General features: G+C 46.2%; 1 protein-coding gene across 2 annotated transcripts; it reads left to right on the forward strand.

Moving 5' to 3' along the window:
• Positions 1–6966: 6966 nt before the first annotated feature.
• TMEM150A (transmembrane protein 150A) lies at positions 6967–17195 on the forward strand. 2 transcript variants are annotated; one of them, XM_063931969.1, is made up of 8 exons: positions 6967–7173; positions 9472–9646; positions 10821–10868; positions 13308–13394; positions 13519–13586; positions 13819–13946; positions 14103–14280; positions 14825–17195. In XM_063931969.1, the coding sequence occupies exons 2-8, from the start codon at positions 9582–9584 to the stop codon at positions 15064–15066; spliced, it is 816 nt and encodes a 271-aa protein (XP_063788039.1). In that variant the 5' UTR covers positions 6967–7173; positions 9472–9581; the 3' UTR covers positions 15067–17195. The 2 variants fall into 2 exon arrangements, with proteins under 2 accessions (XP_063788039.1, XP_063788038.1); XM_063931968.1 differs by having other exon boundaries at positions 6968–7173; positions 9503–9646.
• The last annotated feature ends 219 nt before the right edge of the window (positions 17196–17414 follow it).

Genomic DNA, 17414 nt, shown 5'->3' on the forward strand with positions numbered 1-17414 from the left:
CGAGTGAGCCCACTGCGCGTTGAAATTTTTGAGACGGGCCCCCACCGTGCCTGAGTCCGCTTGTAAAGCCCCAGCGTCATGCTGAAGACTTGGCAGAAGCGGGGGAGGGCTTCTGATCCTGGGAAGAGGCTGCCTTTTTGCAGTCTTTTTCCCCTTCCTCTGCCCCGGGGCAGAAATGAGTGGCCTTTTGCCCGCTTGCCCTTATGGGGACGAAAGGACTGAGTTTGAAAAGACGGTGTCTTTTTCTGCTGAGAGGTGACCTGGGGTAAAAAGGTGGATTTCCCAGCCGTCGCCGTGGCCACCAGGTCTGACAGACCGACCCCAAATAACTCCTCCCCTTTATACGGCAAAACTTCCATATGCCGTTTGGAATCCGCATCACCTGACCACTGTCGTGTCCATAAACTTCTTCTGGCAGAAATGGACAACGCACTTACTCTTGATGCCAGGGTGCAAATATCCCTCTGTGCATCTCGCATATATAGTAATGCATCCTTTAAATGCTCTATAGTCAATAATATACTGTCCCTATCCAGGGTATCAATATTTTCAGTCAGGGAATCCGACCAAGCCACTCCAGCGCTGCACATCCAGGCTGAGGCGATTGCTGGTCGTAGTATAACACCAGTATGTGTGTATATACCTTTTAGGATATTTTCCAGCTTTCTATCAGCTGGTTCCTTGAGGGCGGCCGTATCAGGAGACGGTAACGCCACTTGTTTTGATAAGCGTGTGAGCGCCTTATCTACCCTAGGGGGTGTTTCCCAACGCGCCCTAACCTCTGGCGGGAAAGGGTATAATGCCAATAATTTATTAGAAATCAGCAGTTTTTTATCTGGGGAAACCCACGCTTTGTCACACACCTCATTTAATTCATCTGATTCAGGAAAAACTATGGGTAGTTTTTTCACACCCCACATAATACCCCTTTTTGTGGTACTTGTAGTATCAGAAATGTTCAAAGCCTCCTTCATTGCCGTGATCATGTAACGTGTGGCCCTACTGGACATTACGTTTGTCTCGTCACCGTCGACACTGGAGTCAGTATCCGTGTCTGGGTCTGTGTCGACCATCTGAGGTAACGGGCGCTTTAGAGCCCCTGACGGTGTTTGAGACGCCTGGACAGGCACTAACTGATTTGCCGGCTGTCTCATGTCGTCAACAGTTTTTTGCAAAGTGCTGACACTGTCACGTAATTCCTTCCATACCACCATCCAGTCAGGTGTCGACTCCCTAGGGGGTGACATCACTATTACAGGCAATTGCTCCGCCTCCACATCATTTTCCTCCTCATACATGTCGACACAATCGTACCGACACACAGCACACACACAGGGAATGCTCTGATAGAGGACAGGACCCCACGAGCCCTTTGGGGAGACAGAGGGAGAGTTTGCCAGCACACACCAGAGCGCTATATATATGCAGGGATAACCTTATATAAGTGTTTTTCCCTTCTATAGCTGCTGTATATGTATTTTCTGCCAATTAGTGCCCCCCCTCTCTTGTTTTACCCTGATTCTGTAGCAGGACTGCAGGGGAGAGTCAGGGAGCCGTCCTTCCAGCGGAGCTGTGAGGGAAAATGGCGCTTGTGTGCTGAGGAGATAGGCTCCACCCCCTTTTCGGCGGCCTTTTCTCCCGCTTTTTTTAGGAAAACTGGCAGGGGTTAAATGCATCCATATAGCCCAGGAGCTATATGTGATGCATTTCTTTAGCCATATAAGGTTTAAAACATGTTTTATTGCGTCTCAGGGCGCTCCCCCCCAGCGCCCTGCACCCTCAGTGACCGGAGTGTGAAGTGTGCTGAGAGCAATGGCGCACAGCTGCAGTGCTGTGCGCTACCTTATTGAAGACAGGAACGTCTTCTGCCGCCGATTTTTCCGGACCTCTTAGCTCTTCTGGCTCTGTAAGGGGGCCGGCAGCGCGGCTCCGGGACCCATCCAGGCTGAACCTGTGATCGTCCCTCTGGAGCTAATGTCCAGTAGCCAAGAAGCCCAATCCACTCTGCATTCAGGTGAGTTCGCTTCTTCTCCCCTTAGTCCCACGATGCAGTGAGCCTGTTGCCAGCAGGTCTCACTGAAAATAAAAAAAACCTATTTAAAACTTTTACTCTAAGCAGCTCTGGAGAGCTACCTAGCATGCACCCTTCTCGGCCGGGCACAAAAATCTAACTGAGGCTTGGAGGAGGGTCATAGGGGGAGGAGCCAGTGCACACCAGCTAGTCAGAAAGCTTTTACTTTTGTGCCCAGTCTCCTGCGGAGCCGCTATTCCCCATGGTCCTTACGGAGTTCCCAGCATCCACTAGGACGTCAGAGAAAAATTAATTATGTGAAAAAGCTTAGGATTCTCCTGATAGGAAAGTACTGATTTCCAAAAGAATGCTTATGTCGTACCCTTTCCCGCCAACGGACAGGTTATGCTGGGAATCCTCCCCTAGGGTAGATAAGGCGTTGACACGCTTATCTAAGAAGGTGGCCCTGCCGTCACAGGATACGGCCGCCCTAAAGGATCCTGCGGATAGGAAGCAGGAAGGAATCCTGAAGTCTGTTTATACACATTCTGGTACTCTACTGAGGCCAGCAATTGCTTCGGCCTGGATGTGTAGTGCTGTAGCAGCATGGACAGATACTCTGTCTGAGGGGATAGATACTCTGGACAGGGAGACTATTTTACTGACCCTGGGACATATCAAAGACACTGTCTTATATATGAGGGATGCCCAGAGGGATATTTGCCTACTGGGCTCTAGAGTAAACGCAATGTCAATTTCTGCCAGAAGGGTCCTGTGGACTCGGCAGTGGACTGGTGATGCCGACTCTAAAAAACACATGGAGGTTTTACCTTACAAAGGTGAGGAATTGTTTGGGGACGGTCTCTCGGACCTGGTTTCCACAGCAACGGCTGGGAAGTCGGATTTTTTGCCATATATTCCCTCACAGCCAAAGAAAGCACCGTATTACCAAATGCAGTCCTTTCGTTCACAAAAAAGCAAGAAAGTCAGAGGTGCATCTTTTCTTGCCAGAGGCAGGGGTAGAGGAAAGAAGCTGCACCATGCAGCTAGTTCCCAGGAACAAAAGTCCTCCCCGGCCTCCACTAAATCCACCGCATGACGCTGGGGCTCCACAGGCGGAGCCAGGAGCGGTGGGGGCGCGTCTCCGAAATTTCAGCCACCAGTGGGTTCGCTCACAGGTGGATCCTTGGGCTATACAAATTGTGTCTCAGGGATACAAGCTGGAATTCAAAGTGACTCCCCCTCACCGTTACCTAAAATCGGCCCTGCCGGCTTCTCCCAGGGAAAGGGAGGTAGTGTTGGCGGCAATTCACAAGTTATATCTCCAGCAGGTGGTGGTGAAGGTTCCCCTTCTTCAACAGGGAAGGGGCTACTATTCCACAATGTTTGTGGTGCCGAAACCGGACGGTTCGGTCAGACCCATTTTGAATTTAAAATCCCTGAACATTTATCTGAAGAAATTCAAGTTCAAAATGGAATCGCTCAGAGCGGTCATTGCAAGCCTGGAAGAGGGGGATTTTATGGTGTCGCTGGACATCAAGGATGCTTACTTGAATGTCCCCATTTATCCACCTCATCAGGAGTACCTCAGGTTTGTGGTACAGGACTGTCATTACCAATTCCAGACGTTGCCGTTTGGCCTGTCCACGGCACCGAGAATATTTACCAAGGTAATGGCGGAGATGATGGTACTCCTTCGAAAGCAAGGAGTTACAATTATCCCATACTTGGACGATCTCCTCATAAAGGCGAGGTCCAGGGAGCAGTTGCTGATCGGCCTAGCACACTCTCAGGAAGTGTTGCAACAACACGGGTGGATCATGAATATTCCAAAGTCGCAGCTGATCCCTACGACGCGTCTGCCCTTCCTCGGTATGATTCTGGACACAGACCAGAAGAAGGTGTTTCTCCCGGCGGAGAAGGCTCAGGAGCTCGTGACTCTGGTCAGAGACCTCCTAAAACTGAAACAGGTGTCGGTGCATCACTGCACGCGAGTCCTGGGAAAGATGGTGGCGTCATACGAAGCCATTCCCTTCGGCAGGTTCCATTCGAGGATTTTTCAGTGGGATCTGTTGGACAAGTGGTCCGGATCGCATCTTCAGATGCATCGGCTGATCACCCTGTCCCCCAGGGCCAGGGTGTCTCTTCTGTGGTGGCTGCAAAGTGCTCACCTCCTCGAAGGCCGCAGGTTCGGCATACAGGACTGGGTCCTGGTGACCACGGATGCAAGCCTCTGAGGATGGGGGGCAGTCACTCAGGGAAGAAACTTCCAAGGGCTGTGGTCAAGTCGGGAAACTTGTCTGCACATCAATATCCTGGAACTAAGGGCCATATACAACGCCCTGAGTCAAGCGGAGCCTCTGCTTCGAAACCAACCAGTGCTGATTCAGTCAGACAACATCGCTGCAGTGGCCCATGTAAACCGCCAGGGCGGCACAAGAAGCAGGGTGGCAATGGCAGAAGCCACCAGGATTCTTCGTTGGGCGGAGAATCACGTACAAGCACTGTCAGCAGTGTTCATTCCGGGAGTGGACAACTGGGAAGCAGACTTCCTCAGCAGGCACGACCTCCACCCGGGAGAGTGGGGACTTCATCAAGAAGTCTTCACGCAGATTGCAAATCGGTGGGAACTGCCACAGGTGGACATGATGGCGTCCCGCCTCAACAAAAAGCTAAAAAGGTATTGCGCCGGTCAAGGGACCCTCAGGCGATAGCTGTGGACGCACTAGTAACACCGTGGGTGTTCCAGTCGGTCTATGTGTTTCCTCCTCTTCCTCTCATATCAAAGGTGCTGAGAATTGTAAGAAAAAGAGGAGTGAGAACAATACTCATTGTTCCAGATTGGCCAAGAAGGACTTGGTACCCGGAACTGCAAGAAATGCTCACAGAGGACCCATGGCCTCTGCCTCTCAGACAGGACTTGTTGCAACAAGGGCCCTGTCTGTTCCAAGACTTACCGCGGCTGCGTTTGACGGCATGGCGGTTGAACGCCGGATCCTAGCGGAAAAAGGCATTCCGAATGAAGTTATTCCTACGCTGATAAAGGCTAGGAAGGACGTGACAGCAAAGCATTATCACCGTATATGGCAAAAATATGTTGCTTGGTGTGAGGCCAGGACGGCCCCTACAGAGGAATTCCAGCTGGGTCGATTCCTGCACTTCCTACAGTCTGGAGTGTCTATGGGCCTAAAATTAGGGTCCATGAAGGTCCAGATTTCGGCCCTATCCGTTTTCTTTCAAAAATAACTGGCTTCACTGCCTGAGGTTCAGACGTTTGTTAAGGGAGTGCTGCATATTCAGCCCCCTTTTATGCCACCAGTGGCACCTTGGGATCTTAACGTGGTGTTGGGTTTCCTGAAATCTCACTGGTTTGAGCCACTTAAAACCGCGGAGCTAAAGTATCTCACGTGGAAAGTGGTCATGCTGTTGGCCTTAGCTTCGGCTAGGCGTGTGTCAGAATTGGCGGCTTTGTCATGTAAAAGCCCCTATCTGGTTTTCCATATGGACAGGGCAGAATTACGGACTCGTCCGCAATTTCAGCCAAAGGTGGTGTCATCTTTTCATTTGAACCAACCTATTGTGGTGCCTGCGGCTACTCGTGACTTGGAGGATTCCAAGTTGCTTGACGTAGTCCGGGCTTTGAAGATTTATGTAACCAGAACGGCTGGCGTCAGGAAGACGGACTCGCTGTTTATCCTGTATTCATCCAACAAGCTGGGTGCTCCTGCTTCAAAGCAAACTATTGCTCGCTGGATCTGTAACACGATTCAGCAGGCTTATTCTGCGGCTGGATTGCCGCATCCAAAATCCGTGAAAGCCCATTCCACAAGGAAGGTGGGCTCTTCTTGGGCAGCTGCCCGAGGGGTCTCGGCATTACAGCTTTGCCGAGCTGCTACTTGGTCGGGATCAAACACATTTGCAAAATTCTACAAGTTTGATACCCTGGCTGAGGAGGACCTTGTGTTTGCCCATTCGGTGCTGCAGAGTCATCCGCACTCTCCCGCCCGTTTGGGAGCTTTGGTATAATCCCCATGGTCCTTACGGAGTCCCCAGCATCCACTAGGACGTTAGAGAAAATAAGATTTTACTCACCGGTAAATCTATTTCTCGTAGTCCGTAGTGGATGCTGGGCGCCCGTCCCAAGTGCGGACTTTCTGCAATATGTGTATATAGTTATTGCTTACTAAAGGGTTATGTTATGTAGCATCCGTTGAGTGATGCTCGTTTGTTGTTCATGCTGTTACCTGGGTATGTTATCACAAGTTGTACGGTGTGATTGGTGTGGCTGGTATGAGTCTTACCCTGGATTCCAAAAATCGTTTCCTTGTACAGTCAGCTCTTCCAGGCACAGTTTCCTTAACTGAGGTCTGGAGGAGGGGCATAGAGGGAGGAGCCAGTGCACACCAGGTAGTACTAAATCTTTCTTTAGAGTGCCCAGTCTCCTGCGGAGCCTGTCTATTCCCCATGGTCCTTACGGAGTCCCCAGCATCCACTACGGACTACGAGAAATAGATTTACCGGTGAGTAAAATCTGATTTTTTTTCATTACAGTGTTCATGTTCTGTATTCATTATTACCTCTAATAGATTATGATGCACTTTCCACGTGTCTGTATATTTTATAACCTACATGTCTATTTACTTCCTCCCACCAGCCACATTAATAAACCAGTGGGCTGTCATGGAGATAATGGCAAACTGCTTTACGCCTCAAAGGTGACTTTAAGGTGTGTCAGTGATTAGTTCTGTCTCCACGACTACTGCTGTGTAATGGCTGCTGCAAGCCCCCTGCCTGTGTGCTGTCACTGTGTGTACTGTATTATATATTATATGTGTCACGTGGCTCTCCTGGAGGAGGGGGAGGGGCTGTTACAGAGGGAGCTGTTTACGATGAGCCTCGGCAGCAGCAGCAGCATACCCAGTGACGTCAGGTGCGCCTTCATTCCAACATACCTATGAACGTCAGTACGCTGCTGCGATTCCCGTTACCTGTTACGCTACGCTCTCCGCGCAGAGGCTGCCGGGTAACGTAGTCCCTTCTGTCCGGTGCGGCCATAGCACGCAGCTTTCTGTGTACTACAACTCCCGTCAGCGGAGGCAGTTTAATGAGTTGAAGGACTGTTCGGCGGAGGCTCCGGGGGACCTAGGGGCAGCGGGGAGCGGGTGTGTATACCGTGGGGGGTGTGGGCGGCGTTGTCATTGTGTAAGTGTGTGTACCTGTGCTTTCCAGAGTGAGTGCATGTGTGTATATGTCCTCAGTGTGCTGTCCGTGCATCTTATTCTGTGTGTGTCACCCGTGCCTGCATTGTGTGCAGCGTATGTCCTGCAGGGTGACATGTTCTGCTGTTGTTACAGGTGTATTTACATGTATGTGTATGGTAGTATGCAGTCGTTGGTGTGTTAATACAGGATTAGCCCAGTTGCCTGGCACACAGATGGGGGCATGGAGTAATCTGCTCCTGCATGGTGGCTGGTGGGAACACTGTGATAAAGGCAGATGCATTGCCCTGTTATGTGTGTGCACAGTATCTCTACCTGCATACACATACATGATGGAAGTCCTGCTGCTGGCCATCCTCCCAGCACACACATCTGTGCTCTGCTCCCCCAGCTGGTGGCTATAATAACAATGATGTGGCTGTAAGGCAGTCCTTTTATAGGGATAAGTAGTGATGTGCTTTATAGGGATCAGTAGTGATTTGCACTCACTATTAGCAGTGTGATATATGGGGCCACACTGATAGGTCACAGGACAGGTGGCATTAATATCTGACACACATGCACAGTAATTGGATAACCGTCCTACAGGGACCTTTGTTAATCGGTCATGCATCACTCTTACCTGATAACATATGGCACAATCTCTAGTCCGTAGTGTAGGGTTGGCCTTAGATGGCCCCAATATGTTTGGGGGGAGGGGGTTAAATTACAGTAATTTTTTCATTTGTCATAATCAATTATAGTTGTTGATTCACTCTCCTTTATTAAACCTTATATAATGATTGCGTTTGAATGCTCCTAAATAGCTGCAGACGATCCTCCTTGCTTATTTCTGAGCGGATTCGGTTTTACTCGGTTCTCAAAACCGAATCTTATTGGCTATCCAAAACACGTGACATAAGTGAGCCAATAAGATTCGGTTTTGAGAACCGAGTAAAACCGAATCCGCTCATCACTGCTTATTAGGTAACCACGATACCAAGGCATCTTTTAGAATCAAAATACCTGCTGAATATATTTGCTATTGTTATCTGGCTATTTGTGTGTATATTCAGCACAGCCATATTTTCCTACAGGTTTTTTTATTACACGCTCCAATATCGGTTATCCTAAAGTAAGAATGTGAATTTCAGGCACACAATTCTTTTTCGTATTTGATTATATGCCAAAAACCTGTTCTCTCATGTTTATGGGCACACCTCTCTATTCTCAGGTCACATATTTTCGTAAATTCCTTGTACTTCTAATGCTAGGTAAACACTGTTTGGCTGTCCAGGCAATCTGGGAGATTTTCCGAAAAATTAAATGACCCAATATCTTAGCCACACTTAGCATTTTTTTATATATTCATAAGTAACTAGTTTCTGACAACACAACGCTGAATTTACACATGTCTGCTCACAAGAAGGATGGCATAGTTACGGCAGTGCGTGGGAAATATGGTCAGATCATTGAGACTGCCCACACCTTGCAGGAGATTAAGGCTGGATTTTCTGTCATGGCTGACTGATCCGATAATCGATGGAGTGTGTTTTTGACCCTGATTTCTCCGGCTTGTCGGTGAAACTAGTGTATCACCAATAAGCACTGAGATACAGACCAACGAGTGCTGGAAGCCCCAGAGCAGAGAGTGACACCCACCAAGAACTGCATGGTTTGTTATATTCCTCCTCCCACCCACCCCTGGGGTCCATAAGGCACCCCAACGGTCCAGGTTTTAAATATAGCCATGGCTCAGCACAGATCGTTTAATCAAATTAACTGAGGTGCTAATTAAGTCACCTGTGGCCAAGCATGGATATACTTAAGATCTGGACCGCTGTGGTGCCTTGAGGACCGTGTTTGAGAACCTCTGGTCTAGTCAGTCTTATTTTAGATCAGTGGTAGAGACCTTAGTGTCTCTGGCTATTGTGGATCTATTATTAGCCATTGACTGGCGGAGCATGCTGTGAGTAGTAGTTCCATCCTAAGCCCCAAGGATAATAATTACATAATAACCTTTTATTTAAGTACTCGTATAATAACTGCCTGTTACATGATAACCGGGACCTGCGGTTTGTTAGTGCAAGCATAACCGTATAGATTTGAATTCCTCCATTGGTCATTTGTTTCCATACATTCTCTCACAGTGTGTGACTTCTAATGCTGAAATATCAGTAGTAACAAGCTGACGTTTCTCTTTCTCATTATGTGTGATCCTTCCCACTGGTTAGTTATGTCTCTCTTCTCTCACACAAGCAGTCAGTGAAATGTACCTTGCTCTGGTTATTAGTGCCTGCTGATGGTGTGCTGGGGAGATTCCTGTGTGGCCTGCTCGTCCCCCTCCCTTGACCCCTGGACCTTCCTCACTAATGACTGGCTGGATTGTCTTACCCATCAGCCTGTCTGCATTTTCCATCCCTGGGATATGGATAGTGTAAGTAGGCATCCTTTCTGCAGATGTGACAAAAACGCCCAATTTGAAAAAAAAATATATAGAGGTCTGACATAAAAAGGAAAGAAAACAGCAAATACAAAGTAGGAGAGACCATATAAAAACAATGTATAAAATTTAGCATGTTCAGTGGCTTAAGACTGGTTAGAGAACATAACTAGAATTAAAAAAAATAGAGGATAGACTGAAGCAACCATATACAGATTGCCCACAGGTATATAAACCCCATATGGCGTAATAGCATCAAGATGGGTAACTGAAGGTGCCATTCAGGCTTTCCCCTCAAACAATCAAAAGAAGTGCCAGCCTGTAGAGACAGATGGACTAATTTTAGTGGTTTATTACCCTGTATAGAGAGTGGCTGTATATGCTCGAACTTGCGGTACTGAGGTGTCAGCCACCCCATGATAAGTCTCTTAGGGGGTTATTCAGTAAGGATTGCAGATTCTGCTATAAAGCAGAATCTGCAGTCCTTTCTATCGCATTCTGAATGGCCTGCCCAGCGGCTGCGACCGCAATTTAATTATGGTAGCAGCAACTGTGGACAGCCCCACTGCAGCCACAGCTAGGCTGCGCATGCAGGCATTCCACTGGCATTTTTCCCAACAGAGCGGCTGCGTGTGATGTCATGTAGCCGTCTCGAAAACACTGTCTCACCACCCCAGTTTTCCCAGCACTGCCCCCGCATGGGTCCATCGCCGCCCCGTGAACGCCTATGCTTGTCAGTTGCGTTGCGACCTCAATAACCACCTTAGTCAGGAGTATAAACGACCAGTAGGTGGATAGCTATTGGGTTATGTACTATGGGTAGGCCATTGAGGAGATGAGTTATGGGGCTGCAGCTGCTATATGTAAAAGTAGTGTGATAAAGTTATGTGTTTTTAATAGACCAGACGTTAGTATGTTATGTTGTCCACACACCAAGTGATATACCAAAACTGACCCAGTATCGCAACTGGTGTGGCCAACCAATTACTGCAATACTCATTAATATTGATCATTCAGATCATTATTAGGCATGTTGGTAAATGTGGGCAGAAGATCAGGGAGGCAGCGTTACTTGTTAGGAAGGGAGATGAGATGTATGGGTAGGGTTAGTATCACTGTAGTAGGGCTTGGCACTATTAGTGCTTACTTTTGCTTTTGTTTCCTCCAGGTACGCAATGGCTGTGGTGAACCATCACGTGTGCCCTGTAGAGAACTGGTATATAACACGCTTACATGCACCCTCTCTCTGTTACCCTGGCATATTTATTGGGCATTGTGATTTACAGACTATCCTAGAGTCACCACATTTTGCCTATCCAGTCTGTATGAGCAGTTTGATAGACATTGGGGGTAATTCAGATCTGATCGCTGCTGTGCATTTTCGCACAGCGGGCGATCAGGTAGCAACTGCGTATGCACCGCAATGCGCACGCGCATCGGACAACAACGGGCATCGCTGGTCAGCGATGGGATGGTGCGAAAAATCCTATCGCACAGGCATTCGCAAGGTGATTGACAGGAAGAGGCCGTTTGTGGGTGGCAACTGAGCATTTACAGAGTGTGTCCAGAAAAACGTCGGCGTGCCCAAGCGTTTTCAGGGAGGGTGTCTGACGTCGGCTCCGACCCCAATCAGCCTGTTCTCATCGCACTGGAAGAGTAAGTCCTGGGTTGCGCACAGACTGCACACAGTGGATTTTTCGCAGCTCGGCATACACATGCGATGGCACACTTGCACCGCAAATTTACACTGCCCCTGGAGGTGGCGACTATCTGATCGCAGGACAGCAAAGTTAGCCTCCCAGCGATCAGATCTGAAATACCTCCATTATCTGTTCATTTCCAGCAGTGACCTGCGCTTGGTGTACTGTTATGGCTTCCAGTCATGGTGGTGACTAATTCACTTTCTCCTCCTTCCAGGTTGATGGGCAGGTCCCAACCTTCCTTGGATGGCAATTGGCATATAAATTAGCCTGATTATCAGCACAAAGAGGATAATATATTATCAGAGAGCGCATATAATTTTATATCCAATTTATTACTTATAAAATAAGAATAATTACAATTATAAACACATGTACACATTAAAAATAAAAATAAAAACTCCCCCTACTGCAGCAGGTAAAACCTTAATAATGGGACACTTCCACCACATCCAGATTAATGATTCGCAGTAAGGAATACTCCTATATTAAAGTCCAGATCAAGGTGTCAGTCCTGGAATAAAGGAACAACTGATAGATTTAAACGTTTTGGTGCAGCTGTGAGCATTTGCACATGCTCTCTGAGATCTCTGTATATAAGGGCCGGGCGGCCGGCTTTCAACTCCCGCTAATTAAAGCCGCAAAGCGGCCAGGTGTATTTGCTGTTGAACTTTAGTGTCCGTGCATACATACAAGGCTTGTATGTCTACTCCCGTTGTGCTTAGGGCCAAATAGCAAAATGTCCACTTTACTCACGGCCAGCAGCGGAGGATCTCATGAGATGATCAGCTTCCAAAAAGCAGTTGTTGTAAAGATGTTGGTAAATAGGTATCGCTGAAATGTAGGAGGGCATCAGTGAAGAATAAGCCCCATCTCATGAGATCCTCCGGTGTATCCCGCACTATGGAAAGGAACAGTGCCGCCTCCCGACTGTGACAACTATCGATAACGGGGGCCGTCCACAGATGACAAGCAAACACGCTGCTGGCCGTGAGTAAAGTGGACATTTTGCTATTTGGCCCTAAGCACAGCGGGAGTAGACATACAAGCCTTGTATGTATGCACGGACACTAAAGTTCAACAGCAAATACACCTGGCCGCTTTGCGGCTTTAATTAGCGGGAGTTGAAAGCCGGCCGCCCTGCCCTTATATACAGAGATCTCAGAGAGCATGTGCAAATGCTCACAGCTGCACCAAAACGTTTAAATCTATCAGTTGTTCCTTTATTCCAGGACTGACACCTTGATCTGGACTTTAATATAGGAGTATTCCTTACTGCGAATCATTAATCTGGATGTGGTGGAAGTGTCCCATTATTAAGGTTTTACCTGCTGCAGTAGGGGGAGTTTTTATTTTTAATGTGTACATGTGTTTATAATTGTAATTATTCTTATTTTATATGTAATAAATTGGATATAAAATTATATGCGCTCTCTGATAATATATTATCCTCTTTGTGCTGTTTTGTTGGTGGACAGGTCAGTACTGTCCAGTTGAGAGCTGCTTTTTTGATATAAACGACCAATTCTATTAGTCAGGTGGCCAGGAGGCGCTGGAAATATTTGTTTTCTTTTTTTCAGCCTGATTATCATTCTAGTCTCGGTTTCCATGCTAGAATCTTTCCAAGGCAAAACTATGTGCCCGGTGACATTAAACTATCAGGCACACAGCTCAGGCATTGGCAGGATCTGCCCATTTTTATTGCTCATGTCATTACACACTATGGGGGAACCCTTTATACTTTCCTGTTGCCCACCTAAATCAGGGCTCCATGTGTAGCACAGCGGCTGTGCAAGCAGAATGGGCTTCTGGGTGATGCCTACTTCAGTCACCGTAACACACTGGAAAGCTATTGATGAGGAAAGCGTGCCCACCTCCAGTTATATTAGAGACATACTGTAGAGAATAAAGGAGTGCCAGCATATGTACCCACAAGTATAACACATCTATTACAGGACATACAATGTGACGTGCTCCGATGACAACACTAAGCAGGGGACACCTAAATCTTGCTGCACCTTAGAGGATGTCCCTCTCATCAGGTGATTGCTGCCTCTCCTGGTCTCTGCATCTTCACTACCCGCATCTCTACTATTTGTTTTTTTTAACCTTAAAATGTATACAAGTTTCTTGTACTGACATTATTGTCTTTCCCTGTCTGATCAGTAAGTGCGGGACATACCCGCCTGAGAGCTGCCTCTTCAGTCTGATTGGGAATGTTGGTGCTTTTATGGGTGAGTTGTCCCCAAGAATCTTCCTATGTGTTCATTATCCAAAGTTTCCATTCGTGTACTTCCCTATTACCCTCACTGACATCCACTCCCTGTCCCTCCTCCTACCACACTTATCATATCCTTCCCATTGCCACATTCCACCCAAATACTTTACTTTTCCCCATCCATCCCCTGCCTCTCTCAGCCCTGTGTCCTCTGTCCCTCCCTTCTCCCTGACTCTCCTTTCTCTCAGTGGTGATGATCTGTTTGCTGAGATACAGCCAGGTCATCGAGCTCAGCCACAGCTCCTGGCTGAACACTGTTGCTTTGATCGCCGGCTGCACGAACGCGGCAGGTCTAGTCATGGTCGGAAACTTCCAGGTAAGAACACTGTACTACTTCTTCCTGTGTGTATAGCAGTTTTGCTGTTAGATCCGTGGGTACATGTGTTTTGCATTGTGCTTCTGTAAATCTTCTTTTCTGTATTGAATTTTCATACATCTAAATCATAGTCATTGAGTTGTCAGTCTCTGGCAGGTGGATTATGCAAAGTCTCTCCATTACATCGGCGCAGGAGTGGCTTTCCCAGCTGGTTTGCTGTTCGTATGTCTTCACTGCATCCTCACGTACCATCTGGCTGCTAGCGCTCTAGACTGCTGGGTGGGACACCTGCGTGTAAGCCTGACCACTGTGGCCTTAACATCCCTTGTCCTGAGTATCCTTCACAGAACCAGTATTTAATGTTTCTTGGAGAAAAGTATGTAGGCAAAATGCATTGTGTATATTGAGGTGTGTTTTAGGTTGAGGAAGCGAAACGCGTTGCTATGTATGTTAGATTGAATATGTTGCTGAATGTAGCGGTATTGGGCGAAATGCATTTTTTGGAGAGAGGAGGAGCAAAGGGTTAGTAGAAAAGCAAAATGAGTCATTGGTAGCATGCAGGGTAAATTGAGGTGAAATGCGTGAATTTTTGGTGATTTAGATCAGTGGTTCTCAACTGCGGCCCTCAACTACCCCCAACAGTTCATGTTTTCCAGGTCTCCTCACAGGATTGCTCCACTTGTGGGTCTTTTAAAATGTCAGTGAGTAATGAATACACCTGTTCAACTGTTGGGCGACCTGGAAAACATGAACTGTCGGGGGTACTTGAGGACCGAGGTTGAGAACCACCGATTTAGATAATTGGAAATGTGTGTATTAGGCTGGAATAGGTTGCACTGATGGCACTTCTAGTGTGTTTCCCTTAATTTTCTGCTCAGGTGGTGTATTTTTCATTCATGAAAGCTTCCTCCTTCAGCACTTGGCTGCAATCTGCGAGTGGATCTTCGTCCTGGACATACTTGTCTTCTATGGGACCTTTGCCTACGAATTTGGCTCCGTTTCCACTGACACGATCATGGCCGCTCTTCAAAGCACCGCTGCCCGCAGCTGTAAGTCACCAGGAAGCAGCAGCACATCCACTCACCTCAACTGTAATCCTGAGCGGATTGCCATGATATGAGGAGGATGGAGTGGGGGCAAATGACCCACCACCAATCCCTGACACTCAGGATTATTTTTAAGACTTTGTTTTTTTTTTTTTACCAAATATAAAGAATTGTAAGCCAGTTTTAACTCTTTATAGTCAGACAGGAATATAATAGTAGTCTTGGCTACAAATGGGTTATATAAAACAACAGTATTCACAGATGTTCACTTTTATTTTTTTCTCCATGTGTGTTTTCACGTCTAACACTTTTCGGGGGTAAACATTTTTTTTTTTTTATTTAATACAATTTTTTTATTTTCCTTTCTTTTAACTGGTGGGTGTATTTCAAAGTGCACCAGTTGCTTACACTCAGTGGAAGCAGTCACTCTGTGGACTGAGCCAATACTCATAGCATTGCAGTATACAGGTTGAGTCTCCCTTATCCAAAATGCTTGGGACCAGAGGTATTTTGGATATCGGATTTTTCCGTAGTTTGGAATAATTGCATACCATAATGAGATATCATGGTAATGGGACCTAAATCTAAGCACAGAATGCATTTATGTTACATATACACCTTATACACACAGCCAGAAGGTCATTTTAGCCAATATTTTTTTATAACTTTGTTCATTAAACAAAGTGTGTCTATATTCACACAATTCATTTATGTTTCATATACACCTTATACACACAGCCTGAAGGTCATTTAATACAATATTTTTAATAACTTTGTGTATTAAACAAAGTTTGTATACATTGAGCCATCAAAAAACAAAGGTTTCACTCTCTCACTCTCACTCTAAAAAGTCCGTATTTCGGAATATTCCGTATTTCGGAATATATGGATATGGGATACTCAACCTGTATTTCACTAGGAACCAGCGATTGGTCCCTTTCTGTGTATTGGTACAGCCCACCCAATGCTCTCTGTATGTTTGTTGGCCACTATTGTATCTTGGGGTTTTGCTGTATGGAGACACCATGTGGTTGTTCTGAATAATTGTGGGATTAGGACTACACACATATAGGGTAAAATGAACGCATTTTGGAACTGAATATAATGGTGCTATGCACAAAGTACCCGTGGATTGCTGGTGATGTGTTTTGTATAAGGATACTCGCTGGTCATATATGGATGATGTAAACGGCTCATTATTCCACACAAGGATACAGAGATACCAAACAACTCATGCTACAAAATTCAGTAACGTGGTGCTATTAGCTCATTATTCAGAATAGTAAAACTGGCTTTTATTTGTATATTGCAAGTTAAATGAATACAAGTAATATGTGTAATTTATAGGGTTTAGATAATGACGCAAAGCACTTTACCTTGCAATTTCCATGTTCTCACAGCAAATTTCTTTTTTAGGTGTATGTAGTGTGGTGCGTGTATAATTAATATTAAAAATTTTTTTTTTTTTATATATATAATATATATATATATATATATATATATATATATATAAATATACACACACACAATATATCGGCTTGCCATTTAATTATGGACACCTATGACTTACACACGTGCTGTGGTTGATTAAAACCAGGTGACATGCAGGCTTACATTTAGCCGGCCGCAGAACCTGTGTAAATCAGTGGTGTCCTGGATTAAAGGGATATAATGGCATGCCTAAATATATGGGAATTTTTTGTTTTTTATGTTGCCGGTTTTGTCCAGAATTAGTCAGAGAACCTCTCACACAGTATTTTTGCAATAATGAAGCAGCGTGCAGTACTCCAGATCAATCACAAGGTGTAACAATGCGATACTCAAGCAGGGCAGGGACATTGTACTGTTATGTCACCCACCTCAGGGTCGTGTATCCACAAGCCTTAAAATTGTAAGTGTACGGCTTTGTTTGGATTTGTTTTCTTTTCCTGGAGAAGACTGTTGCTGCCTCCGCTGGGTGTGGAGGACTCTTCCTGTCTGATACTGTTACACTTCCTCACTGCCACTTATCACATACAGGATTGCGTAGTACAGCAGGCCAGACAATTCTCCAGTATCCCAGGGGACCCACACAGTTGTACATGCTGCTCTAACAGTGGACGTTGCATTACAGGATAGCTCCAGGGTATTATAAATCTATTATTTTTTACGTGATCCTCAAGGTTGTTTTTTGTTTTTGTTAATAAAAGTGGAATTTTAGAAACTCTTGTTTGGACAATTATTTTTGCCATTCCCAAGATGTTCCTAATGTAAAATATGAGTAACTGGTCTTCTTGAGGAAACGGATGGAACAACTATGACTGACCAGAATGAAACCTGCATGGGATTTGTGTGTGTGTTTCTCTGGTAAGGAGAAATTGCTGGGTGCAGTGGGGCCACTGGTTGATGGATCAGGACCAAGTCAAATTATTTATGGTCAATG

This window comes from Pseudophryne corroboree, chromosome 6, assembly GCF_028390025.1.
Source record: "Pseudophryne corroboree isolate aPseCor3 chromosome 6, aPseCor3.hap2, whole genome shotgun sequence".
Taxonomy (NCBI): Eukaryota; Metazoa; Chordata; class Amphibia; order Anura; family Myobatrachidae; genus Pseudophryne; species Pseudophryne corroboree.